Raw genomic sequence first — 27,864 nt, 5'->3', positions numbered from 1 at the left:
CATCTGTATTCTCTAGAAATATCAGTCTCTGTGCTTTTTTGGGGCACCTTCCTGGCCATGTTTGGGTAACACTAAGAGCAAACATGTTTCTCAGGTTGGAAGCTGTATCTGGGCAGGAGTATTAACAGCCCTGTCCTGATGGGAGTTTAGTAACTGTGATCTGAAGATGAGAAGGCCTTCCTCTGTTGATCATTGTCAGCTGAAGGAAGGGAGTTGCATCAGCCTAGTGAGGAATGGCTTCTCCTTTTGGGAGCTACCAACAGGGAACTGCTTGATGTGAGTAAGGGGACAAGGAGCCTAGGGAAGGGCAGGAAGCAGAGCCACGCAATCGAAGAGTCAGCTGGTATGTACGTGACATTGCAGAAAAGGGTGTACATCAAGGGTGGCGATTTCCCTGAAGCAGTTCCTGCCAGCAGTTCCGTTGTGGGGCAGCCCCAGAGGCTCTTCACGGGGTTGGTTCTGCATCGCGGCACTTCCTGCTGCTGCCTTGTCCGAGTATTTTTTTCAGAGAATTTACTTGGCTAGGTATCTCAATTTTTAATGCCTTTTCAGTTGCTAAAATCTATAACTATTACCACTTGGCTGCAGCTATGCAAACATTGCCACACAAGAACCAGAGATTGTAAAACTGCTCTCCCAGTTAATTGATTTAATTTGACCCCCCCCTTGCTGCCCAGAACTTCTCCCTCCCATACCAGTTGATTCTTTCACTAGTTAACTCTTATGTTTCCACCTTGAGACTGGCTTGCACAAGAGGCTTTCCCCTTTTGAACACAATTCCCCTGCTAACCCAGAACTCTCTCCTGTTGTAGATGCTGGGGTTGGGCAACTCTTCCAAGTGGCTCAAAGAATGCAGTCTGATGAAGAGGATGACTTCTATTTTTCCACTTAGCCAACCAGCCACCTGCCTGCCCCAGGTTCATCACACCATATTTCTCTGCTGAAGGCCTGTTCTCCAATAGTCCAGCCACCTTCTCTGAGCCAAAATGGTTTCTCATACCTGTTTTAATGAGTTATGAATGGGCTTTGAGTTTGATTACTTCTTTCCTGAGCTGTTCAGTGGTCATCCAGATCAGAGTTTCATTGCTTGCTGTTATGGTGTTAAATACAAAGAGCTCTGCACTGTTTTACTTTCCCCTTTGACTCAACCAATTTGAGGGGGACATGCAGAGAGGCATCAGCTGGAGGAGACATTTGAATTTTTAAAATAAGCAAAATAATGTTTTTAAAATTTACTGTACAATAAACCTCCGAGACAAGTGTTTATAATAGCAAGGGTCTTTATGTTTCCTGTGTAAAGAACAGTGTTTAGATATTTTTGTATTAAATGTGCTTTCTCAATAATGCGTAATTGTTTTGATACCTTCTTGACTAAGTTGCAAACTTTGGTTGCATCAATGGACGCAGGGTGTGTGGCAGACCTTGCTCAACAACTTAAATAAAAAAGGAAGGAAACAGGACAGTTACCATGCCAAGTTGCACATTCCAAACTTTCTGGGAATGTTTTCCAAGTTCTACTGCTGCTTGTGTTAAGAGTAGGTGGGTGCATGTGCTATGAAACGCAGGCTGGCTCTTACTGAGCTCCTTCGCATCAGGTCACCGACAGCAATCCTCCCAACACAGAATCATCTCCATTTGCCCTTTTCTCCCCCCACGCTCCCATGTCATCATAGCAACCAGTGCTTGAATTATGGGGAGCTCTTTATGAAATCCATGAGCCCACCTCCTGACCTCCATAACTTTAGCAAATCGTGTCCCCATAGCTTTCTGCAAGCAGTAATGATGAGGACTGTCATGAAAAACAAAGGGGCTATGCCCTCCCTGAGCCGATTCTGAGTACTGACAGCAGCCCTATCGGGTGGGTTAAGGTAAGACCCCAGCAAGCTTGGCATGTGTGAACAGAATGGAATGCAGGTCTCACTGCCCCCATCTGTTTTGCAGCTCGCCTCTTGTCTGCTAGTCCTGTGCCCGAAAGCAGACTTACATCGCTGTAGTTTTCTCCTGCTGTAGCACTTACTGTGGCACCTAATCTGTGTCATCATCTAGCAAAAGCTGTGCAGCTTGTCCATAAGCGTTCTTGTCAGATACAATTGGGACTGCAACTGTATTACTTGAGCACCGTCAATGGGACATTAGTAGTCACCCTGTTCAGCTGGTTCTGTTACCATAAATAACATTTTCTTCGCCTCCGAAGAAAACCCACTACATCTGAGCTCTTCATGTAATACTTCCAGAAATGTTTCCATTGTAATGTTGCTTGACAGAGGGGTCTTTCAAAAAGCTGAGGCTGTAATTAAAACACAGCGTAATACCAAATTTATTATGGCACAAGCTTTCTTAAGACAACAGACCAGTTCATCAGATGCATGAAGTGTTATCCGGATTCCCATATATATGTATATATATGTGTACACAAAGCTTGGGGCTGGGGAAAATTGTAAACTATCAGGGAGCTTGCCTTTGAAGTTCCTTTGTTCAAGAATGGCCACTTAAAGTAGGTGGCAATGAGTCCTGGGAGGCTGAAGTGTTCCCCCACTGGGTTTTGAATATGGCCATTTCCTGTATTAGTTTTGTGTCCATTTATTATTTTGAGTAGAGACCGGCCTGTTTCTCCCACGTTAAATGAAGCAAGGCATTACTAAGAGCTGCAAACGTATTTAGAAAGATTTATTGTCTGGCTGGCAGTTATCCCCCAAGATATACTGACGGGTGAGAGTCTACGGCTCTGAGCTCTTACACTGTGGGTGGTATCCAGCGTTAGCCCTATGTAGAGTAGACCCATTGAAATGAATGGGACTTAAGTTGTGACTCACATTGAGTACTACCCTGTGTTTCTTGGAGGAAGAACAACATACACATGATGAACAGTACTCCCTACATGGGTCACATTACAGGGGAGGGGGTGGGGGGCAACAGTCTTTAGATCTCCTAAAGGGTACTATAAAGAGTCCTGTATCACACTTGGACCAAATTCTCCATTAGCAGACTGGGTTAGAAAACGCCTTTACTATTAACACCAGTAGTAGCATTTAAATGATGTAATTACAGTTGCCTCTAAAGCATGTCACAGCAAAGCCTTGGGCAAATTTTTCAGAAGCACCAAAGGATAACACTCCAGAAGATGGCAGCAGTTTTTTCTCCAAGGCACACATAACAGATCAGCAGCTCAAACTAAGTGCAGCAGTTTGTACAACTTTTGCAAGTTTTGTGGCTAATGTCCCTATCTTCAAAAAGGGCAAAAAAGGAGGAACCTGGGAACTGTCCCATGATATCCTGATTAGCAAACTAACTAAAAGTGGGCTAGATGAAACAACTATCAGGTGGATCCACAGCTGGCTACAGAATCGGACTGAAAGAGTGCTTATCAATGGGACCTTCTCAATGCAGGGCTCAGTCCTGGGCCCAGTGCTCTTCAACATTTTTATTAATGACTTGGAGGTGGTGGTGCAGGGAATGATTGTCAAATTTGCAGATGAAACAAAATTGGGCAGGATAGCTAATACCCTGGAAGACAGAAACAACATTCAAAGTGATCTTGATAGACTGGACCGCTGGGCAGAAAACAACGGAATGAAATTTAATAGGGATAAATGCCAAGTTCTGCACCTAGGAAAAAGAAACCAAATGCACAGTTACAAGAGGGGCGATACTTGGCTTAACAGTACTACAAGCAAGAAGGATCTTGGAATTGTTGTCGATCACAAGCTGTGAGCCAACAGCGTGATGTGGCTGCAAAACGGGCAAATACTATTTTGGGCTGCATTAATAGACGTATAGCTTCCAAATCCCGTGAAGTACTAGTTCTGCTCTACTCAGCACTGGTTAGGCCTCACCTGGGTACTGTGTCCAGTTCTGGGCACTGCACTTGAAGAAGGATGCAGACAAGCTGGAGAGGGTTTAGAGGAGGGCAACCAAGATGATCAGGGGACTAGAAACAAAGCCCTATGAGGAGGGACTGAAAGAACTGGGCATGTTTAGCCTTGAGAAGAGAAGACTGAGGGGAGATATGATAGTGCTCTTCAAGTCATTGAACGGTTGTCACAGAGAAGGCGGCCAGGATCTCTTCTCGATCATCCCAGAGTGCAGGACACAGAATCATGGCCTCAAGTTAGAGGAAGCCAAATTCTGGCTGAACATCAGGAAAAACATCCTGACCGTCAGAGCAATACAACAATGGAACCAATTCCCCAGGGAGGTGGTGGGCTCTCCCACACTGGAGGCATTCAAGACGAGCCTGGACAGCCATCTGTCAAGGATGCTTTGACTTAGATTCCTGCATTGAGCAGGGGGTTGGACTCGATGGTCTTATAGGCCCCTTCCAACCCTACTATTCTATGATTCTATTATTTATTTAAAATATTTCTTGGCCACTTTCCAGAGCAGAAGCCCTCCCACGGCAGTTTACAAGAAAATACATAAAAACAATTAAAATTAAAACTGCTTGTGTGCCTAATCCCCTTGTTCCATCCTTCCTACTCTTTCCTACAAGATCCCCACTTTGCAGTGGTGAGATTCACTAAGGAAAAAGTCTCTCTCTTTATGGGTGCTTCCAGACACTGCTTACAAAAAGCACTGTACACATATTCCATCTTTTCTTCTCTAACAGAATATTTCTGGTAAGAAAAAAGGTGGAAAATGCAGTGAGAGAACATGTGAGGGCTACTAATGGAAGACAATATTCAATCTGGCAACTGAATGAGGCACTTGTGAATCCACAATAAAAGATTTGCCAGAAAACAAACACACACACTCTGCCCCCTGCCGCCCCCCCCCCCCCCCCAGCACATTGAAGCACAAATTCCTATGGATCCTATGATTTTTGTATGGAATCTCCCTCAAAGCACCATCAAATCACAGAACACATCTAGACGAAAAACCTTAGTGTAACTGCTGGCTAGACTAAAGAAAACTTACTTTTTAGTCCTCAGGTTTTCCAAATCTTTATTCTTAACTCTTTTGGGTAAAGGAAGACATCTGACTTTGGAAGTAAAAAGGAGGTTCAGAAGCTCCAGAAACTGGAATGGGGTATTGAGGAGGTGGGAACTTGTGGTCCTCAGTTATTTTGGCCCGCAAATCCCATGATTCCTCACCACTGGCTATGCTGAATAGGGCTGATGGGAGCTATAGGCCAAAACATCTGGAGGGCCACAAGTTTCCCACCCCCTGGGATAGGGTTTCTTCCAACACTTAGGACCGTACTTTGATGGATATGGCCCTACCCATGAAGCAAGTAGAAGTTACCTCCAATGAGGGAGAAGGATATGTTTACAGATGCCTACTGTATTGCAGGCTAATACAGAAACTCATTTTGTTTTGAAGTTTATTTACATATCCTACAGCAAGGAGAATGTAACAATAAAGTGCATCTGTTTAAAAGGACTTCCCACTCTGACTTGGAGTTGGTCAAGTGATCATCTCAGGCAGCAGCTGAGCATCAAAGCCATAACGGATGTAATGGTAGACCTCTTCTGCCTTCTGCTGATTCACCTGGGTGAGGGCTGCTACCTCGCTTGGTGAACTAGAAAGGAACAAAAGGAAAGGAATGCTGGAACTCCATTGGGGTTCAAGGGAAGGCAGCCCCCAGCAGCACCTCAGGCTGCAGCAAGAGGGAGGAAAAAATACCAGTACTGGGCAGACAGATTGATCAGGGAGGTTCACAAGTAGAGCATGATGGTAATATCCAGCCCTGATGCTGGTTTAAGTGCATCAGTCCCAGTACAGATCCTTGTGGTTATCTCTCTCCTGTGTGAGAATGCTCAGTTACTCTTTCTGAATAGGCTAATGCTGCCCCGCCCCCAAGTCCTGATCATATGAAGTTCAGTGCATGACAGGGGCATGCTGACTAGTCCCTCCCCTGGTGTTCGCACATGTAACGCAAATGCCTGTACCTTGAGCTGTCCCTCTCTACAGATGTTTGTGCTGAAAGAGTGGGTGCGGGGGGGGGGGAGGCCGCCTGTGCAACGTGTGTCTGTGGGGCAGTTCACACGTCTCTGCTCACAGGCTGGTCTTCTCATGAACAGTATCTTCTGAACAGAGCTACTGTTCCTTTGTTATCTACTTCCTCTAGTCAACGACGGGCTTCAGATGCTTGAAATGAATGCCATGAACATTCTGGTCACTGGGCTCTCCTATCCAATGTGCCTGTGGACAGCCGCAAGGCAAGGCAAGGCATGTGCGGAGAACCGAGGAGGAGCAAGCTGACTGGCAGCAGGCTCAGAACAGGCAGGTGGCATTTCTCAATGCAACACAAAGTGACTGGAGCTCATTACCACAGGGTGGGGCAACAGCTGCTAGCTTAGATGCCTTAAAAAAAAGGACTGTGGGAGAAGTTGGCTCAATGAAACATCCATGCTCACAGGATTGGGGGCAGAACGTATCCCAACCTCTCTTGCTCTAGCTAGTCAATCCACCCTTAAGTGCCAGAATAAAGGCCCTGCCCAGAACCCGCCAGGATGAGACTGTACCTGTTTGCCATCTCTTTCACAGAGCCAAAGCAGTGGCACAAGGCCAGCGCCAGTGTGTAACTGACACAAGGAATGCTCAGGTAGAAGCGGAGGGTTTCTTGCCTGGGTCCCTCTACCTCTGTTGGTATGGAGATAGCCGCATTCTTTCGTTGCTCCACCAAAGCCAGCTCCTTCAGCAAGTCGGCAGTCTCCTCTTGGCAGGAGCTGAAGAGCACCTTGATTCCTGCCCGGATGAATGCCGACAGCATGCCATCGTAGTGCTTGGTTCTGTGGAACGCTCTCCATGCCTCTCCTGAAAGGATAAGACACTAGAGTTCACAGGCAAAATTTCTCACACAATGTGGCCTGGGCAAAAGAGTAGAGGTTTCTGGATATCCAGGCTGTCTGTCCTAGCTGTCTATCATTCCCTAATGCCCATCATAGCAAGAGGTAGACTTCAAAACTCTAGCGGGTCAGAAGTGCCATTTGCATCTTCAGCTATCAACATTTCACATCCCAGAGGGATAGGGCAATACCCTTACGTCTGGATCCAATCTGTAAAAGCTTTGATGGATTTTTTTAGCAGATAAGGCAGTATATAAATATTTAAATAAATAAACCCTTAGGGCATTTGTTCTGCCATCTTTCCATTCTCTTTTAACCAGAGGGAGATTTGAGTGGGGATCAAGGATGCTCAATCAAGCCAATGACCTGTGTGCTTGCACTGCCAAAAACGGCATGACATTAGAAGGGATATACCACTACTAATTCTACAATCCTGTGCCAGTTTACACGGCACGGCAGTTTACACGACCAGAAAGGGATTTGATGTTGCTGTAAGGACCTCTAAAACATCCCGAGTCTCTGCACCAGGGATAGGCAACTTGCCACCCTCCAGGTGTTTTTACTACAACCACCATCATCCCTCACCATTGGCTATGCTGGCTACAGCTGATGGGAGTTGTAGGCTAAAAGACCCGGAGGGCCACAAGTTATTCACCTTGTTGTGGCCCTTAAAGATGCAAAGACGTGGTTGAAATCTTGTGCCTGCAGAGTGTCTTGTCTCCTCTCCCCATGAGGAAGAGGAGAAGGCAGGCATTTGCAGAACTGGCTTCATCTATACAAGCCGAAGAATTCCGTTTTCCTTGGTGCCACACTGTAATGGCTTTGGTGCAGGATTTTGGTGTTTATAGTGCAGCCTTAAAATCAAAACCAACCTGTATATTATTATCCATCACAAGCCATCTCTCTATGTAAATTACCCCAGATTATTTCTCAGAAATAGCGTTATGTGGGGTTTTCCTTAATGCTCAATTCACATTGATTTTCAAATTAGATTTTTGAGTGAAATCTGAACATTTACTTTTGGAGAGATGGAAGGCGTTTTGCTGCTGTTCTTTTTCAAATATTTATGGCACACCAATCAGGCTTTGCACCCAAATTTATTAATCAAATGCAGCTCTAGCTTTAATTGTTGAGCTTATTTATGACTCTTCATTATACAGTAACACACATCTCTGGCTGCACCAGAGAAAGCTCACAATTAGCCATGATTCTAGAGGTGTTCTGGCGATGCCAGATGCATGAATTCATTGCTTGAAGACTGTGGTGGAACAGCTGTGTGAAACAGCATGCCTCTTACGGTGAAATGAGACTATCATGTGCCAAGTCAAAGCTCACCACAGGCTGTGTGTCACCCAGGGGCACGCATCCTGTTTGGGCCACAGGCACATTTGGCAAATTGAGAAACTGTCCTGGGCACCACCACAAAACGGCTACCCACATCCTTCCCAAATGACTGAGTGCAAAGCAGAGGCAACAGAGACCTAATTCACAGCAACCCCAGCTGCCAATAAGAAAATGTGGCAATTAAAAAAAAAAAGCGTCAGGGATAGGGCACCTTGGCAGGCACCAAGAAAGGTGTCTGGAACCACACTGGTGCCTGGGCATCACGTGGTTGCCTTTCCCTGGTGCAAACAAGTTGGTAAGCTGATTGTCTTACAGTGCAAAATAACGAGGAGAGTCTTACCCCCATTCTGCGCCTGGTAAGACAACACAGATTGCCAAAATGGTTCCACACACAAATGTAAGTTACCAGTTGGTAAATGGCCATCTTCGTTCACTCTTGTTTATGGTATTCCTTCCAATTTAGCACGAAACCACACAACCAGCAGAGCTGGAAGCTGTCGGGCATAATGCTCAAGGGGCCAGGCCAGGATACCAACCTGCTTTGACTCTCTCCTTCTCCACTATCATGCAGATCCTGTCAAACTTGCACTTTAGCTGTTGCACCCTCTGCACCACTTTATTCCGGACTGCACCATTCAGCAGTTCTGCCTGGCATGTCCTTTCCACTGCCAGTCGGTTACTGACAACGTAATCACAGCTACCCAGAGAGCAAACTTGAATCTTGACTCCATGAACAGCTTTAAGGGTGGAAATGACATCTGGCCCAGAGGAGATCTCACGGCTGTCCACCAGAACGCAAAGAGGTGCTTGGTTCCTCAGGGAGCCAGAGGACAACCGGGTGGAAGGAGGAGAGCAGAGTGCAGGAAGGCAGCCAGAAGACCTTTCCAGCTGAAAATGTTATAACAGAGCATCACTCGCCATGCTTAAGAGCAGCCAGACCTAGAGAAATGGAGGGCTACCTTCTAGTACAATCATGTCTACTGTGGCAGAGTTGCACTGCCTCGCAGCGTGACATGGGCAACAAAGACCACAGGCCTATTCCCAAAGAGCTTACTATCTAAAACAGACAGACAGTGGGAAAAGAGTGGGAGGGAACAATGTAGGCAAATGCCAAGACACAGATGTGAGAATGAGGATTCAGAGGATAAGCCAAAGACCACATGGAAAAGGAAGATTTGGGGAAGAGATTGGAGGGAACGGAGAAAGGTGGCATAATATACATTCCTGAGCGCCTCTGCTTTCACCATTCAAATTTTTTAATCATAGAATCAGAGTTGGAAGGGACCATGGAGGTCATCTAATCTAGTCCCCTGCTCAATGCAGGATGCAAGAACAGCATCTCTGACAGGTGGTCATTCAGCCTCTGCTTAAACACCTTCAGTGAAGGGAAGTGCTAACCATCTCCAGAGGCTGTCTGTTCCACTGTCAAACAGCTTATTTTAGGACATTTCTCATATTTATTAGAAATCGATTTCCCAGCAATTTCCACCCATTGGTTCTACCCTTGGAAACTTCAGCTAGAGCAAAACGTGGCTGTGAGAATTTTAACCTCTTTCCCAGGCCAAACCTACCCAGCTCTTCCAACCATTCCTAAAAGGCTTGATTTTCAGACTCCACCCCATTCTGACCACCCTCCTCAATCCCCCCAGTTTCTCTGGCTAAATGGCCTTGGACAGAGGCCTTGACCAGCCCTGCTACCTAAGACCAGGGAGAATGGTGCCACTGCACAGTCATGAGCAGAGAGACCAATCAGGGATGTCTTCAATGAAAGATGTCCTGGCTCCTGGCAAGGACTTACACCAACCACTTTCAAGGTTCCATTACGCTAACCCTGGTCACGGATAAACCAGAAGAGGAAGCAATCGTTCAAACACAGCCCACACCTTTAGTGTTGTCTGGAGACTCCCATCCACAAGCTCCACTTTGCCTTCATTTTTGCCCTGTGGGTGGAAGTCCAGCTCTTCTGACAAGCAAGCTTTTCGTTCCAGTAGCCCTTGGGCCCTGCTCTCTTGGGGCAGGATTTGAGTCTTTGGAGCAGACATCTTGTGGTGCAGGGAATGATCCGTAGCCAGTGGCGAGGCTAAATGAGAGCCTTTGTCAGCTTTGGTGGCGGGTGGTGGTCCCGTTGGCACCTCACTGCTGGCCCCTCCTTCATCTTCACTGGAGTTGTCAAGAATCCGAATCCGGGAAGGTCTCTTTGACAGCCATGAAGCGCCCGTTCCCTGATCCAGCTGGGCCTCTTTCAATTTTCTCCTGCTGCGAGTGCAGTATTGCTTTCTCCCATTTGCAAAACTTTCCTCCTGTAACAGGTTGAAATTGACACAAACTTCATCTTCTCCACTAGAACTGCTTTTGGGATCCTCCTCCTCCTTGTCCTCAACACAAAAGCTGTCCTCGAAGTAGCTTTCATCCTGCTCTGGAACCTGGAAAGACAGAAAGCAGCTGAGGCCTGTTACACTGTATCCCTAAATTCTGCTATTTTGGCAAGAGACAGCGTGTGTCTGGAAAAAGGCTATACTCTGAACTTGGTAAAAGCATTAGAAACAGGCTCCTGTAAGGGCAATTCAAGTCCTGCATGTACCAAGCAGATCTGCAAACACGACCCTTTGCAAACACCTTTCGAGTGAGCATGTGCTGCCCTGATTCCCTCTGCCCATCCCTGTTACAGCTTGCAAACTGCAGATCTTGCCTCAGGGTGACAGCCACAAAGCACGCAACAAGTTAAATTCTGATTTTAGCCTTCCTGTTTAAGCCAGATGGAAGGATAAGGTTTCAAGTGACACACTTCCTGCATCTATTTGTGAACACACAAACACACGATGAGCCCTGCTGGATCAGACCAAAGGTCCATCTAGTCCAGCATTCTGTTCACACAGCGGCCAACCAGTTGCCTGTGGGAAACCCACAAGCAAGACATGAGGGTGCAACAGCACCCTCCCACCCATGTTCCCCAGCACCTGGTGTACATAGGCATACTGCCTGATACTGGAGGTAGCATACAGCATCAGGGCTAGTAGCCACTGCCAGCCTCATCCTCCATAAATTTGTCTAATCCCTTTTTAAATGTTTCTAAATTGGTGTCCATCACTACATCTTGTGGAAATTCCATAATTTAATTATGTGCTATTTGAAGGACTTCCTCTGATCTGTCCAAAATCTTACAGAATCACAGAATAGTAGGGTTGGAAGGGGCCCACAAGGCCATCGAGTCCAACCCCCTGCTCAATGCAGGAATCCAAGTCAGAGCATCCCTGACAGATGGCTGTACAGCCTCGTCTTGAACGCCTCCAGGGTGGGAGAGCCCACCGCCTCCCCAGGTAATTGGTTCCATTGTCGTATTGCTCTGACAGTCAGGACGTTTTTCCTGATGTTCAGCCAGAATCTGGCTTCCTATCACTTGAGCCCATTATTCTGTATCCTGCACTTTGAGATGATCAAGAAGAGATCCTGGCCTTCCTCTCTGGGACAACCTTTCAAGGACTTGAAGAGTGCTATCATATCTCCCCTCAGTCTTCTCTTCTCAAGGCGAAACATGCCCAGTTATTTCAGTCTCTCCTCATAGAGCTTTGTTTCCAGTCCCCTGATCATTTTTGTTGCCCTCCTCTGAACCCTCTCCAGTTTGTCTGCTTCCTTCTTAAAGTCTGGTGCCCAGAACTGGACACAATACTCCAGATGAGGCCTAACCAATGCTCTGAGGGGAACTAGTACTTCACGTGATTTGGAAGCTATACTTCTATTAATGCAGCCCAAAATAGCATTTGACTTTTTTACAGCCACATCACACTGTTGGCTCATATTCAGCTTGTGATCAACAACAACTCCCAGATCCTTCTCGCTTGTAGTACTGTTGAGCCAAGTATCGCCCATCTTGTAACTGTGCATTTGGTTTCTTTTTCCTAGGTGCAGAACTTGGCATTTATCCCTATTAAATGTCATTCTGTTGTTTTCAGCCCAGCACTCCAGTCTATCAAGATCACTTTGAATGTTGTTTCTGTCTTCCAGGGTATTAGCTATCCCACTCAATTTTGTTTCATCTGCAAATTTGATCAGCATTCCCTGCACCTCCTCATCTCCCACCAATGAGTTTCATAGGATGATCCTACTGGGTTCTAGTATTATGAGGAAGAAAAATGTCTCCCTATCCACATGCACACACACTTCTCTATGTCTCCATATGGGCGTCGCAGCACATTACGACGTTCAGCAGTGGATGTTCTGCAAATTGCCTGTGCCATCTGAGGTGTGGTGGGTGGCTGCCAGAGGGAGCCTTCTCAGTGGTGGCACTCAGTTCTCAAATGCTCTCCCCAGAGAGGATGGCCTGGCTCCTACTTTGTTGCTTTTCAGCCCCAGGCAAAGACCTATTTTCCCAGGTGTTCCAGATGTAATTTTAGCTCTGCTGTTTGCTTTTAGGTAAAACCCAACACTATGAATCTAGTGGGTCCTACCACATCAGCAAGCCAACCCATGTGGAAACACTTCTTTAAGCCTAGCCTTCAAAGGGATGCCATGACCCTATTTCAACATGCATAAAAGGGAACATTATCACACAGAGTTCCTGGGATAATGCTATAAAAAAAACAGACATCAAGACCAATCCCAGCTTGTGCTTTTGGCACAACTTTTTGCAATGCTTTGCTCCTTGTTTGATGTCCTACCTGTGAGAAAACAGTCACTGAGTCACGCCCTTTATGTATCATCTTATACCTGTTGCCAACAGCTGGGCTACGCACTGATTTCAGATAAACTGCTTGCATCTCAGACTCTGAACAGAAGAAGAAAGGCAGTCAGACCGAAGAGGAATTAAGCCCCTGTCAACGCCCTGGTTTGGGCTGGCCTTTCAGATGGAAATAGTCTCCACATGGTAGCTGGCCGTGTAAAGGCTGTAATGTGGAGAGCAGTTCGCCTGTGACCCCCATTTCAATTCTCATCAGACAGATTCCACACCAGCATCAGGCTAATATTTGCCCTGGAGGGAAACTTCCACTGGTGTCATAAGACAGCTTCTATTCTGGGACCAACAGCATCTTCCAGTGGGGTGTGGGAGAGGGAAGATTTTATTAGGAATGCAGTTGGCGGGGAAGCATTGCCCTCCCACTGCCTACATATTGCAGTCCTGGTCCTCATCGCCCCCCACCCCCAGACTATTTATTTATAGCAGTTTTATCCCACTCTTCAGCCAAAAAGACCCCCAGAGAGGCTTACAAAGAAATAAGAGCGTTAAAAACTAAAACCAGACATGCTAATGGTAATCATGCAACGGATGCCACAACTACTTTAGCTCTAAGGAAGCTTCTTTTAGGATCAGATGCCCTTAGAAAGACAAATGAAAGACAGCAGGAAGTGCTACTTAATAGAAAAAGGACAGGTTCTTTTCTTCTTTACATACCATTTAAATCTTGTGTGATCTGTGTCTCATCATTAAGAAACTGCGCGAGGGAGGAGCTAATTTCATTTTCGGAGCACACACTTTCATCAGATGAAACCTCCATGGCTCCTTCTTCAGACAGTTCTGCCTCTTCATCTATGAAACGCTTGACTGCATTCTGCACGAGGCAAGAGCAACAGACCCTGCCAACCACCACTCTCCTCCAAGGGCTTCACAACCAAGACGCAAACGCCAGCCCCGCCAGATGGCTGGAGGCTTCAAACGAGGCGGACTGGCCATGTTAACTGGAACGGGTCCATTTTGGAATTGGCCCACAGCAAGTCATGCGCAGGGCCACGGCCTAATCCTGTCAGCCAATCCACAAAACTTTCTTGGGACTCTAACCAGCCTTGAGGCTTGAGTGCCCGCTAGATAGCCCCAAAACACCCCGCCCCCCTTCAATGTCTCACTGAAACTGGAATTGACTCTCACCAAAGAGGGGAGCAGGACCAGGTTTTATGGGAATCGTGCTCAGTGGAACGATACTACACACACACACACACGCACTATACTATTATGCTCTACTCCAGCTTCATCATTAATTGCTAGTTCTCTGAAGAAGGTTGCATTCAGCTCCTCCACTCACTCCTCAGACTGGCCCTTCCCGAGCCCCAAAATACTGTAAGATTCAGTGGAGATCGTCAGTCTGTCCTTCAATAGCCTAACCCCAGAGAACATTCAGATGTGATCAGTAACTTGGCAGTGTCACAGGAACACTCTCCCCCAACTCTGCTGTTCCCTAGAAGTGCAACCACTTGGAAAATGTGACTGAGGGGATGGATTCTTCCATTGGCATTACAAAGTACAAGGCCAAAAGTACTTTTCTTGAGATATCCATGGTTTTGGAACCCATATTACACTTTTCTATGTCTGTTTTCCCAATTTTATCACAGAGGAAGCTACTTGAGGCCAGCTAAAACTATTTGTAGCCCAGGGGTGTGCAACCTTTTGGCCCCAAGGGCCACATCCAGTGTCTGCTGGGCGATGGCAGGGGCTGCATGTGCCCCCCCCCCCCATTAGTGGAGCCTGTAATTTCTCCACTGCCACTAGTAGGATGGGGAACCTTTTCCTGCTCATAAGTAAGCAGGACTGAATCACTCAGCAGCACCTTCAAAAACGTTGAGTATCTACTAAGAAGGAAACGTTTGTTTGTTTGATTTGTATCCCACCTTTCTACCAAGAAAATGGCGCTCTAGGTGGCTTGGAGCAGGAGCATGAACAGCATGTCTGTTCACATGTAAGCAGGGCAAGCCTCTGCATGTCTACTTAGAAGCAAGCAGAACACACCTCAGATGTAAGCAGGACTGAATCACTCAGCAGATTCATTCCCAGCTTTGCCCCTCTCCCCAGCGGGGAAAAGCTCATCTCCCGTCAGCTGCTCACTGGAGATAAGAACATTTCCTTGCTGGCAGAGGGGCTGCAGGAAAAACTGGATGGATGCTGCTGGCTTTGCGGACCACCTGGAAGTGGTCTCAGGTTGTGCACCCCAGATCTAGCCCAATGTTGCCTATTCCAACTGGCAATGGCTCTCCAGAGTCACAGGCCCAGAGAGGCTTTTCCCACCACCTACAACTTGGCCCTTTTCACTGGAGATGCTGCCGTGGACTGAAGTGCATACAAACTCTTTGCCCCTCCCAAATTTTACATTTTGTAAAATTGAGGAGATGCTCTAATAAGATTATGTTAATATTCACTCTCCTGCACCTCCTTGCTGCACAAGGTTCCAGAGGGGTACTTGCGTTACTGCTTTAAAAGCAGCATATCCCAAGTACCCTAGGGACAAGTCCGCTCTGCTGAATGAAACATGCTCACCCCAGTCACAGCACTGTCCCCCGTCTTCTGTCTTTTCATGTTTCCAAGTGGTTTCTTGGTCAAGTTCTTCATGTCGCCCAGCATTTGCTTTGACTTCTCAGGAAAATCCGTGCTTTCATCGCTAGACAAGTCTGACTGGAATTAAACAGACATTGGCAAAGAGCACCATCAGAAACAGCGTCTAACTCCAAGCATCCAGCCTCTCCTGTTCTAACTGCTGAAAGAGGAGGTCAGAAGATTTTATACACATGCCACTGTGCAAGGCTTTAGAATGCATAGGGGGAAACACGGACATTTGCCATCTTCTTTAAAGGTGTTCTCAAGGTTCAGATCCACAGCTTGCACCACTGGGACTCTAGACTTCATTTCGTTTCACTTCAAGGCTAGGCACAGTGAACTTCCCAGCACAGCTTGCAGTTCAGAGCAATATGCCTCGAACTCTCAATTCAGTCAAGCCCTTTGCAACTTGCACTGCAGCCCATGTGTGCCCAGCATTAGGATCAGGTGACAGGATGGCAGTCAGTACCAGCTGCCTTTGCTCTTTCAGGAAATGCATCCAGGCCAGCCAGGAAGTGGATGGTTTTTAGAAAGGCAACACAGTGCGTTTCGGATGTGTCCTTGTCCTCCCACAGGCAGCCAGATACAATTTGCTTTTCCTATGAGTTCTGAGAGGACCCCAAGTTCTATCCTCACTAGGAGTGCATACAGACAATGCCCCCAGAGCCACAGCTTCTCTTGCTAGGTCATACTGGGATTCTCATGCAGTCTCCCGTCCTGGAGGTGTACTTTTAATGCTCCTTAATCTCCAACAATGCATAAGCGACCAGGAGCAGGCTGCACGACGACAAGTTTTCCCCCCACAGCTCCCCCTCCCACATGCCCATGCCCTGCATTCTTTCCGCAATGCTTGAGCCACTGTTATGCCAACACCGGCCTTAAGGTCTCATCTTAAGAAGGGCTTACAGACCCTGGTTACAAATCTTGGATATGATGGGAAAAATGGTTAATATTGACTATAATTAAGGATGGTGCAGCCATAACCATTAGAACATGGATAGGGGCTGCTGGAAGAAGAGTGGATAGATGGAACGGGTGTATGCGGAGGAGGGACGGGGGGGGGGGGAGTGTGCAATCTCATTGCCTATGCATTGTTATAGATCTGAGGGAGCTTTCTATGAGCCTATAATGGCAATACGATTATTTTAGTGAGTCAGTGTTACTTCAGATATATAGCTGAGAAATAAACAGTTTATCCAGATTATAACCAATTATATTCCAGCTATGTTTGCAAGCCAAGCAGGCTCTGCACTAATAGTTATTTCTTTGAATAACTATTTCCTAACAATAAAGATTGATATTTAAGCCAATCTGGACAAAATGTATTTTGTGTATGTTCTTTCTGCACTGGTTAGAGCAGCCACTTACTTCAACAAATGGCCGTCTCCGTTTCCTCACAGCATGAATTGGCGATTCAAAGCCATAGTTGTTAATCTTGGAAAAAATAAAGAAGCTAAAATGTAGTTAGAGATTCTAGAGTTGAGAGTTTTGCTTGTAGTCTGGTGGCATTTAATTTTAACGAAGGACTCACATTTGGAGATGTCAAGATGTTGCCTTTTCTCTTATTTTTCCTGAGGAAAACAATTTCTTCTTCACTTTCACTGCTGGCCCCTACTGTGAAGGAATAGATAACAATAAGAAAATGTGTTTTCCACCATACAATATCTTTGTACGTTAAAAAGTAAACACCTATTTCATTTTTTTTAAAAATATTACTGGCATGAGACATTGGTATTGTTTGCCTGCAGTTCTCCAGCAGTGCAGGGTCCAGTCTGGGCAATGCAAAGAATGTTTCCCACCAGGGGAACACAGCATGCTGCAGTACCTTGCTGAGCTGGAAATTACAGAGCCACCAAGCGTAAGCAATACAGATGAGGAGCAAGAGAAGGGAAAACAGTAAACCAGCTTTACTTATTGGTCACGTCATCCACACTCATGCAAGGACCTTTGCCCCAGGCATCCTGAAAGCCACCTCTGGCACAACAAGCATCTCCAGCTGGCTCAGTTTCTATCCTTCCAATGGCTTTTGCCCCATCTAGCTCTTCTGTACGCACAAGCACACACAGTTCTTTACTGGAGAGCGTGTACACATGTGCATGCAGAGAACTAAATTTGACATCCCGATTCAAAATGCATAGCCAAATCTTGGTTGCAGGGCCTTCAGACAGCTTTAGAACCCTTCCCATCATATTTGTATCTGCATGTATGTGGTGCAAGTGCACACACCCCCAGTAATTGCCAATAAGCAAATTCAGGGATCCTTCATCAGTTTTCACACAGAATGTGAAGGTGCAGGATTTGAGATTAGTTTGCAAGAAAATAGGATACTTCCAGTTAAGGTACTGTAAGGATCAGGAACCAGCTTCAGAAGTTCTTGAAGTTCAATCCCACATATTCCAATTCCTATCATTGCAGTTTATCTTAAATTGCTCATTGCACCATACGAGCATGATTTACCGCAGGAAGCTACCCCGGGTTTAGATAATTCACATGAAAAGGTTTCAATGTGGGGCTGGGGTGGCAAGTGTGATACACTTCTTCAGGAGTGTATGCTTTGAAATGTGATTGATATATGTTGTACAGATATTCAGTGATGTTGATATTATGTTTCATGTATTGCTGTTATTCTTGTTTTTTTGTATATTGTGAGCCACTTTGAACGCGATCTGTTTTTCTGAAAAGCAGCATACGAATTATTAACATCTAATCTCACCTAACCGTGGTTAAAATAATGAACCAGGTGGTTTCTATGGCTGTCCTCTCCCATTGCCAGTCACACAAGATGTTGAATCCCAAGCACACCTCCATTGCCCAGCTAGCCCCAGATCACCTAGAAGCTATTCGTCTACATGAACAATCACATGCAAGCCAGATACCACTGACATGCTTCAGCTAAGCGAGAATCCATGGGCTCTAAAATATTCATGGGTGGGCCTTCAGAGCCGTAATTATCAAAACCCAGAAGCAGCAGCATGGATAACGTTATTATGTCACAACTGCTCTTTAGAGAAAGGGAAGGAATAAACTCACGATCCTGCAGGGGCCGTTCCTGGCAGGCTTGTTATGTACTATGCTTACTGCAATCTGATGTTTAGCCTCACGACACAGTGTTTAAATCTTTAGGCCTAAGGCCTTAGGTCCATGATCAAGCCAAGCAGAGGAAGCATCCCTCCCACATCATAAAAGGCAGGCTATCAGTAACCAGCTTCTGCCTGCCTCCTGAAGGTCGAAGTCAGTGGTAGTTCTATCTGTATAATTTCTTTCGCAGAAATGGTTGAAATCTTACCTTTAGCAGAAAACACATTGGAGCCATTTAGTTTTTTGTTTTCTATCTTCCCAGTTTGTTGTGACTCAAGGCTCTCTATTTCAAAAACCGGGTTTGCCAAGAGTTTAACTGTGCTGGAATTTGCTTTGCTTGGAACTGGCACCTGCAGGCTTTCCTGCCTGTATCTAGAGAAAGAACCCATAGAAACTTCTCTGGGGAATCTAATAGGCCTCACTCGTCTACCTGTTGGTGTAGAAAACACAGGCTGTACACAATCTGGTGACTGGCATGGTTTATCTCCTGTTGGTGTCAGAGGAGAGGCCAAGGGAATAATGCTTTCAAAGGCTGCTAGATCAGAGTTCTGGTTTTGTAAGTGTAGAGGTGTAGAAAACTTAGTCCCATCAAGACATTCATTACTCCAGATTGATGGAGACTCCCTTGCTAAGTTGCTGCTCTTTGAGGGAGAGGTCTTCGCATTAGCGGAATGAACCGCAGAATGAACTGCCGTTACATGGCTTCGCCTGGCTTTCATGATGCTTGTTTGCTCTGAAGTCACATCCTCCAATTCCTGAACAGAAAATCCAAGGTCAAAATTAACAGAGAACAAATCCCTAGAAGCATCGTACAGCTCTTCATGATGATGGGGGCTTGCTTCGCTTGCATGATCAAGATCACCAGCTACTTCCAAAGCTTCATCCCTGGGGATTATCAATGAATTTAAGGGATTCGCATGGCTGAGTGGAACAAGCTTATCTGAAGGCTGCCATTCAAAGATGCCTGCTTTGTTAGACTGACTATCAGCTTGACTACCTATGTCTAACAAGACCGAAAGCTTCCTCCCTTTTCTGTCTGGAGGATTACTCTCAGTAGAATGATGTCCTTCTAATAAATGTACAGAGACAACATCAGGATTCACATTTCCCCCAGATCTCTTACAGGACTCTTGACACCCTCCACCAATATCCCTTCCCAAAGTGTTCATTGTTGGATTATAATTTGCCACTGATAGATTTGCCCCTTGAATCTCAATCTGCTCTTCATTGTCATTGTCAAACATTTCATCCCAATTAAGATCATTTATTTTGCTAATGGAAGCCTCAGAAATGCAGCTTCTTTCCAAAGGACAGGTATTCAAGGAACACGGTTTATGGGTGTCAGTGGGTTCCAAGCAGTTCTGCAGTGCAATGGATGAATTTGTGAAAGATATCCGTTCTTCTGGAGGGTTGCCTGCAAACACATTAGAAAGACATTGTTGCATTGATCCTAACTGCTGGGCTTCATTCTCCCCGCTTTTCTCAGAATAAAATAATTCATTCAGAGATGGAGGTGACTGAGACAGAAGCCTTGCTACATTTATTGGGGCGTCTTTTCCCCAAGAAGGGTCCATATCAGCATTTGCACCATAAAGCACAAACAAATCAGTTTCTGGTGCTGGTAAGTAAAACAATGAAGACGATAGAAGCGAATTGTCTTCTGCCAAACAACCATAGCCAGAGTCCACACAGTATCCATTGCAAGAGCTACACTCTTCAGAGGCAGGTTGAAATTCTCTTTTTACTGCACTTCCATGATTAGCAGTGCTTCTTTGGAGAATGCTTATGCTGATTGATTCATCCAGATTTTCCTTGTTTTCATCTGGGATTTTTTTATGTCCAGCATTTTCAACGAATGGCAGCAAGTTTGCTGAAAAGCAATCTGAAGGGCTGAAGCCCTCTTGAGCATCACCTTCAGTTTCCACACTCGGCACTTGAGGCCTTCTCACAGATTTGAAGGTGGCTGTTTTAAAGAGAGAGAGGCATTCTGCATCAAGCTCCTCTAAAGAAGATGAGCAACATCTTGCTTTTGATGCATCTACTGGGATATTCTTGGACAAGGAAACCTTTCGAGCAACCACAGCATCATGACATTTGCTCATCTGTGCATCTGAGGTATTAACATCTTCCCAGTGAAAGTAAGGTTGAAGGTTCAGTTCATAACTGCAGGTTCCCTAATTAAAAGAAGCAAGAAAAGGGAACTTGTTATTTTGATGTTTGCATCATTCAAACGTAATTATAACCCTTATCCTTACATCAGTTGTGTTCACTAGGCGGCTACTGCTTTACAAAGGGGAAAAGGACTGAGGGACCAGGACCCGCCTGCAACCACTGAATGAGTCTATGCTCAGCTGGAATTTCAGCTCACTCCTTTGAAGCCCAAGACCAATGCTCTATCCACATGGGAGTACATTGGCTTGGCTTTGGACACTTGTGGAAAGGTATGAATCTACCCATCAATAACAAATGAAAACCAAAAGGAACTAACTACACCGTCTCAAAATATCTGACAAAGTTAAAATGCACAACCCATAGCAAGACCTATCAAAAGAGTGGTGGGAGCAAAATATGCACACATCTCTTCCAGTGGAGCTGTGCAGAAGATGCCAGTGCACTGCATGCAGAGACTCAGCAAAACTTCCAGCAATCTGCGCAGTGCACCCTTCTTCCACGCATCCCCAGCGCTGATACTTGGCAAGATGGACACATGTTGAAATAGACATGTCTTCAGCAACCTCCCTGCAACCCTAGAGGGTCTGTCTTCATCACATACTGCAGCCTCCTGAAGCGAGCTGAAGAGAGCTCACCCTGACTGAACGTCCTTTCCCGTTTTTATACAGTAGTTTTAAGTTTTAAACTTCTATATTGCATCTTATTGTTTCGTAGTGTATGGCTTTAATTGTTGTGAGCCGCTTAGACAGGTATGGTGATTGGGCGGTATAAAAATGTAATAAAATGGGTGGGATCAATACCCCTGTTTTACGTGTCTCCCACACACAGTTCTCACAAGCACATCGCCTCATAGGGGCTGCTGCTGTGCTTTAGCGCTTCTTCTCCTAAGCAGCGCTTATAACTGCGCATTCGCAAAACTCCTGCTCATGCGGGCCTTGCAGAGGAATGCCTGAATACCTGCGGGTGAGGCTTCTTTGCTTTCTCCTTTGGACCCTCTGTGGGCTTCTTCTAGCTACAGTTTACAGCCTGTGGTATTCCAAGGGCCTGAAGCAGGGCCGGCACGTGTTGGCAATTACAGCCTTGTGCCATTTGCCAGCGTAGGAAGGCGTGAATCAAAATGGGAGGGGAAAACCCACCGGTGCTAAATATCATCCTATGACATTAATGCACGCACAGTGCTGCACAGAGGTGGCATGTGAAAGAAGCCCCTGAATGCAAAGCAGATTTGCTGCCAAAACCTTCTTAATGTGTCAATGTGACTTATTTGTTCACTCAAAAAACTGTCTCTTTCCCATCCAAAATCAATCTGCTCATATTTACAGACAGTATTTATCACACCAAACTTTTAACTGCGAGAAGTCAGTTTAAACAGCCTGTGGAAAAACTTGGCAAAATCTCACTGGGTATCTCAGGGCTGTGCAACCTGTGGCCCCCGTGCTTCCCCTGAATGCCGAATTGCTCTGGTAAAGCAAGGGTGGGCTGGGTCTCTGGGGTGGGAGGAGATGTAGCCTCCCACTTCCCCCGGCGACCCCAAAGCAGCTGGCATTGCTGTTCTACCACCATTATTAGTGGTGGTGAAGCAGCAATCGGGGCAGGGTGCCTGGGACTGGGAGAAGGCGGCAGCATCCTCCCTCCCCCAGCGCCCTGATGCAGCTCTCCCAGCAACGCATCTGTGAGTGTGAAAGGTTGTGTGCGTGAGAGAGCACACACGTGAGAAAGAAAATGAATGAGAGTGTGTGTGACTGAGTATGCATGTCCAAAAATGGGTGTGTGTGTGCACATACGTGTGTGGCCCGCAGCAGACACCCAACATGGCCTTCGGGGCCAACAAGGTAATGTACATCCCTGATGTACATTACTGGGAGGTTTTAGGTCTTTGTGTTGTAAGCCACATCGAGTGCCTGATATCAGGCAGTAGTGAAACAACCAAGTGGGAAGGTGGACAAAAGCGGGGTGGGGGGAAATAAATCCTATTGAATTCAGTGGAACGTTTGAGTAAACATGCATCAGACCAGGCTGTCAAAACATCTTACACCACCCAAAAGACTGGGTCAAAGAAAAGACAATGGCCGTAACAGATTAAATATGCTTCTGTTTAAATGGGGTATTCTTGTACTATTAGATTTGCAAGAAACATTGAAGACATACTGTTGTAACTGGGAAACAGAAGAGTTTGGTGTGGGTGTGTGTGTCCCCGTGTCCCAGTCATTTTAATTGTAACGCTACCTTTTGAGAAGGGTGCACATGAAGAGGAGAAACACTAACACAACAGACATACAATGGTTAGGAACTTCTCTTCTTCCAGATAATTTTGTATTTCTCAAAGAGAATGTATTTGGTTTCCTGAATTTCAAGGTTTTAAGAACTGCTTATCATTTCTCTTTTTCACTGTTACAGATAATGTAACATTTCAATAAACTACTGATTAAAAAAGAAGAGTGCTCGCAGGACAGAGGACAAGTGAGAGGAAAGCGCCAAACTATTTTCTACCATTAAAAGAAACAAAGCTTGCTTTGACCACCCTATTTATGTGGGCGGTGGTGGGCTTTTTGAGGGGTGGGTGAAAAGTGGAAGGAATTGCATCCTCAAGCTCTTATTTCACCAGATCTTCTTTATATCAACACTTGGGCCCATGGAGGCGCCTGGTGCAGAAACAACAAGGCCAAAAGGCAAATGCACCACAGACGAGCCTTGAAGGAGTCTTACACAAAGAATGCTTTGATATAATGAATGGGACATGCAACTATTGCCAACCTAAATACTCAGAACATGTGCTCTAACTGAACAACAACTCAACTGCTGGGATTTTCTTGGGACATACATCAGAGCTGCACTGCAGAGCACCTCGGTGGCATTCAAGAGAGTTGTTTCCTCCTTCAAGCATTCCCATGCACTCTATGTCCTGGTGCACTCCCATTCCCATACACTCTATGTACTGGTCACTGAAGGTGTATGAGAATGATTTAACTTTTCCTTTGCTCCTCTCAGAAGAACTGGAGAACTCTACATACGCCTGCTGATCAGAAGCTGGGGTTGCTATCTTCCCCTGTTACAGGTTTGGCAATGCCCATGACTTTCTAGAACTGGATACTAAAGAGAGGCTGAAGTATCACAGGTCTTTTCATAATATTTTCATAAAGGTTGTGTGCATTCTAAAGTCGAGCCTGTCATGAGACCCCTCCTCCCCACCTCTCACTCTCCACAATTATTGATCTGGTTGAAAGCCATAGGGAGGAAAGGGCAACTTTGTGAATTACTGTGGCACCTGGAAATCCTAACTAGCTCCTATGGCAAAACCCACTGTCTGTCAAACCCTCGTTGCCTTAGCAATGAAACCAGGAAGGCAATAATAAAAGCTTTTCATGCGCGCACACACGTGACAGAGAATCATTGCGTTGCTTTTCTCATTTTCTTTTCCTCCCTCCACATTCACTGGAAATAGCCTTACACGATGATGTCATGTGGCTCCCACAGGCAGTTTACACACCTCTTCATGTCTCATCTGCTCTATTGTCTCCATAATGCCAATGAAGTGGCAGCAACGATCCGAGTGGTCCACCTGGTAGGTAGGGAAAGGGCGATTCTGCCAGAGTCTCCATTCTGTCAGAGACAGCTCATGAACCTCATCAGCTTGCAACTCCTGGGATTTCAAAACACACAGCGAGACAGAACTCAGTCCAAATCTTGGTTGGCAAATACAGGAGATCTCACGATTTATGAAAAGAACAATCTGAATGACAGATTAAAAAAGCCTTCACACTTAGTATAAGAAAAAACGTGTGTTCTCCCATCTAGTACAATACGCTATCTTTAGCATCACTTCTCTGGTTTAAGAGACCAAGAGCATTCAGCTACTGCTGAAAGGCATATGGAGCAGGCATATCTTACGTTCAGCCGTTCTTCTAAGTGCCACTGTGTAGAAAGATGGAATCACAACACCACATGATCCAGTACAGCAGCCACATAATTCCCCCATTTTGCCTGTCACAGAAAGCAGCAGAGCTATCGGCTGTGCCGAGCTTTGTGCCCATCAGTATTTACTGGGGGCCCCACAATGGGGCATCTGCATGTTTTTGCAGGCAGTTTGGTCCTCTGTAGCCTTCCCTTTAAATGATCATCAAACTCACTCACAAGTTCAAGTTCTATATCAGCCATCAGCTTTCGTGGGCCATTTCTGGTATCTAACTTAAAATACTGTATCTTAAGACCCACATTTACACCCATTAGATGATATTTTGCCAAGGTGCCAACTGGGGCCTGGCATTTTTCCTAACCATGTAATGTTATAACTGAATACGTTTAAAGGCAGAGGCCTGAAAGTGTGCACACAGTCAACGTATTTATAAGCAGCTTCTGTTGCCCCTAGCTTAGGCACATTCGTGGGACACAGCTTTAGGGATGTCAGAGAATTCCGCGACAGATCTCGGTGAGGCCGAATGTCAGTGCATTCGTCCCCCCGAAATCCATCGCGGAACGGCCTCCCACCGCCCCCCTGCGGATCCCCCCCGGGACGAGACTTACCTGGGGCGGATGTTCTGGATGGCGGCGGCTCCAGCAGCGGCTGGTCTTCCGACCAGCTGCCGCCACTGCCATTTGCAGTCTCGTCTTTTTCTTTCCCCCCCCCCATAGACGTGATAGGCTATGTAAAGACTTACATAGCCTATCACGTCTGGGTTTAAAAAAAAAAAACGCGAACGCAAATGGTGGCGGCTACGGCCACCGCCATTTGCGTTCCTTATTTTTCGCCGTCTTAGTCTACGTCAATATTTACGTAGACTAAGACGAAGAAAGGGGAATGCAAATAGCGCCCACTACGCTATTTGCGTTCCCCTTTCTTTTCTTCGTCTTAGTCTTACGTAAATACTGACGTAGACTAAGACGGCGAAAAATAAGGAACGCAAATGGCGGCGGCCGTAGCCGCTGCCATTTGCGTACGCGTTTGTTTGTTTTTTACCCAGAGCCCTCCGCGGCCGGAAATCCGGCTGCGGACGGCCCTGGCCTGGGCCTGGCTGGCTGCTCTGCAGAGCCGCCGTGGAGCACAGCCGGCCGTTGAGGATTCTGAGGGGGAGGACCGGATCGCCTCTCCCCCCCATCGAGGATTCCGGGGGGAGGGACGGAACGCCTCCCCCCAACCATGAACAGAATCCACAAAAAGGTAAGTGACTTTCGTACATCCCTACACAGCTTAGAATTCCTGCTGTGGGTTACAGCACACCCAACAGGTACGTCAGGGTAAAACTCACTGTTTCCTTCTCCTCATCTTCTAATGTTTCAAAGTGACCTTGAGGCATCACCGGTTTTTTTATTCCATCTCCAGCTTTCATTTTATATAATCTATTCCATCTTTCAAATTCTTCAGCTGTAAGGCACCAATCTTCTGTTGGATTGGTTTCCTTTGCACCTGACAAGCGTTCGGAGAAGAGAGAGAAAGAAAATTGGTTTTTCGAGCAAACATGGTAAGAACGTTCTCTCACACAGACTCCAGATTCCATTAAACTGCTGGGGTCCACCACAAGGTTGCCCACCCGGCACCATGTGTGGTGCATGCTGGATCCTGCTGAGAAGGGCCCTGGGCTGCAAGCTGCAGCAAGTAAGTTCTCCCTTCCTTCATCTTCCTCCCTCCTCTCCCCAGGTCTGGGATGAAGAGCACAAGCAGTGTCAACTGGACTGCCAGGCTCTAAACTGATCAATCGGTGGAGGCTCTTGCAGGAAGGCTCATGAGAAGCAACCTGAGGACCTGAACTAGAGGGACTAGATGGGAAGTTTCTTACATGAGGGCAGACCATTGGTCACATGCATCCAAGTTAAACAGATCCTTCAAAACAGTTTCTGCACCATGATTCTAAAGATACTGCTCAGCATTTTCCCTCCATATGAGCTATAAGAAAAAACTTTTTCTGAAAAGTAATAGCTGTATTGATCTCTATGGTGGCCTTGATCTCCAGTCCCATGCGGGTGTTTTTAACAACAGTGATAAAGTAAACTCTGCATTAGAGACCAAAAGGACAGTATTCCATGCTTTGTTTATTAAGGGTTGGCTTTCACTGAGCAACAAAAATTGCTTTTTGTAGGCTTCACATATCAATAACTATTTGTTCTACCAGAGGATGCTGAAGTGGGTGATAAAATAAAAATTATTATGTATTTATTAGATTTATAAGATGCCTATAAAACAAGGCATTGTACAAATAAAATCCAATACAAACCTCTAAAAACACAATACAATATTAAACCAACGCTATAAAAACCACGCTGGTGCCAGGAGAATTTCCCTGGGGAGAGCGTCCCATAAGCAGGGGGTGGGGTGGGGGCAAGGACACTTATTTGTGGGATTTATCCTCCAAGGACCCCTGTTTATGTTACTTGTTTGTCTCCAGTATCAGAGGCAATAGTCCTATGGTTAGTCTGGTAATGGAAATGAACAACACAATGCTTGTCCCCACCTTGCATTGCTTATGAGCATCCTTGGGACATCTGGCTGCCTATTATTGGGAGATGGAGAAGCAGGCTAGATGGCCTTTAGTCTGATCCTATAAGAGAATGGTATTCTTATTCTACATCTAACCAGCATGAAGAAGCCAGCAAATTATTCCTGCTGGCTTAATTTAAAGCACCTCCTAAAAAAAAAAAAAAAGATGCAAACTTGAATCTTCTATCACATAAGATTTGCCACATAACAATGGGCCAGTTTGCACAAGACGAAAGCACATTGTGGGTTAATTTATCTGTGAGTTGCTGCAGCACATGCTGGTCACCATTATGAATAAGCAAGCTCCGGTCGGAGGTTGCTGTGGTTTGCCGTTTGGGTTATTTGCGGGTTAAACAGCCCTCATATAACCTTAAAAGAGACTGTGGGTTACGGGAGGGTGGTTTAACCCTCAAATAATTCCTGCTGCCTGGGTTCAGACAATACAACAAGCCATGACAATCCCTGGCCAGGGGTTGCATATTCAGAACAGTGGACAGCACGTACTGAGGCACCCTGAGGGTTAACCCACAGTGGGCTGCTGTGTCATCCAAACCGGGTCAATGTCAAAAAAGAATAGCCATGTCATGGTGAAAATGGTCCAAAGAAAACCTTAAGAACATAAAAGACAAGTCCTTCTGGAACACCAGATGGGTCCAACTCATCCAGCACTCTGTTTCTAGCCATGTTCACCTAGATGTTTCAGAAGCCCAAAAACAGGC

General features: G+C 45.9%; 2 protein-coding genes across 14 annotated transcripts in view; one reads left to right on the top strand and one right to left on the bottom strand.

Moving 5' to 3' along the window:
- Nucleotides 1–1,349, top strand: part of MIS18BP1 (MIS18 binding protein 1) — a 36,704-nt gene extending 35,355 nt beyond the window's left edge. The window contains exon 17 of one of the 2 annotated variants that reach the window (XM_084833541.1): nucleotides 813–1,349. In XM_084833541.1, the coding sequence (XP_084689667.1) occupies nucleotides 813–892 (80 nt within the window). In that variant the 3' untranslated portion in view covers nucleotides 893–1,349. The remainder of the gene's footprint in view (nucleotides 1–812) is intronic. The other variant, XM_084833551.1, reaches the window with a different exon arrangement.
- FANCM (FA complementation group M) overlaps nucleotides 1,266–27,864 on the bottom strand; it is a 65,509-nt gene continuing 38,910 nt past the window's right edge. For 8 of the 12 annotated variants that reach the window (XM_084833401.1, XM_084833428.1, XM_084833437.1 and 5 more), the window contains 12 exons: nucleotides 25,920–26,077; nucleotides 24,164–24,316; nucleotides 18,713–20,678; nucleotides 16,958–17,040; nucleotides 16,795–16,860; nucleotides 15,370–15,504; nucleotides 13,519–13,675; nucleotides 12,788–12,894; nucleotides 10,016–10,555; nucleotides 8,669–9,020; nucleotides 6,465–6,756; nucleotides 2,297–5,518 (listed from right to left, as the gene is read on the bottom strand). In XM_084833401.1, the coding sequence (XP_084689527.1) occupies nucleotides 5,404–5,518; nucleotides 6,465–6,756; nucleotides 8,669–9,020; nucleotides 10,016–10,555; nucleotides 12,788–12,894; nucleotides 13,519–13,675; nucleotides 15,370–15,504; nucleotides 16,795–16,860; nucleotides 16,958–17,040; nucleotides 18,713–20,678; nucleotides 24,164–24,316; nucleotides 25,920–26,077 (4,124 nt within the window). In that variant the 3' untranslated portion in view covers nucleotides 2,297–5,403. The other 4 variants (XM_084833419.1, XM_084833410.1, XM_084833447.1 and 1 more) reach the window with 4 other exon arrangements.

Source organism: Heloderma suspectum, chromosome 1 (genome assembly GCF_057233095.1).
Source record: "Heloderma suspectum isolate Gila_16-S chromosome 1, 16-S_ref, whole genome shotgun sequence".
Classification (NCBI taxonomy): Eukaryota; Metazoa; Chordata; class Lepidosauria; order Squamata; family Helodermatidae; genus Heloderma; species Heloderma suspectum.
Note: the sequence above shows the minus strand (reverse complement) of the source record. Positions and strands in the feature narration are given on the sequence as shown.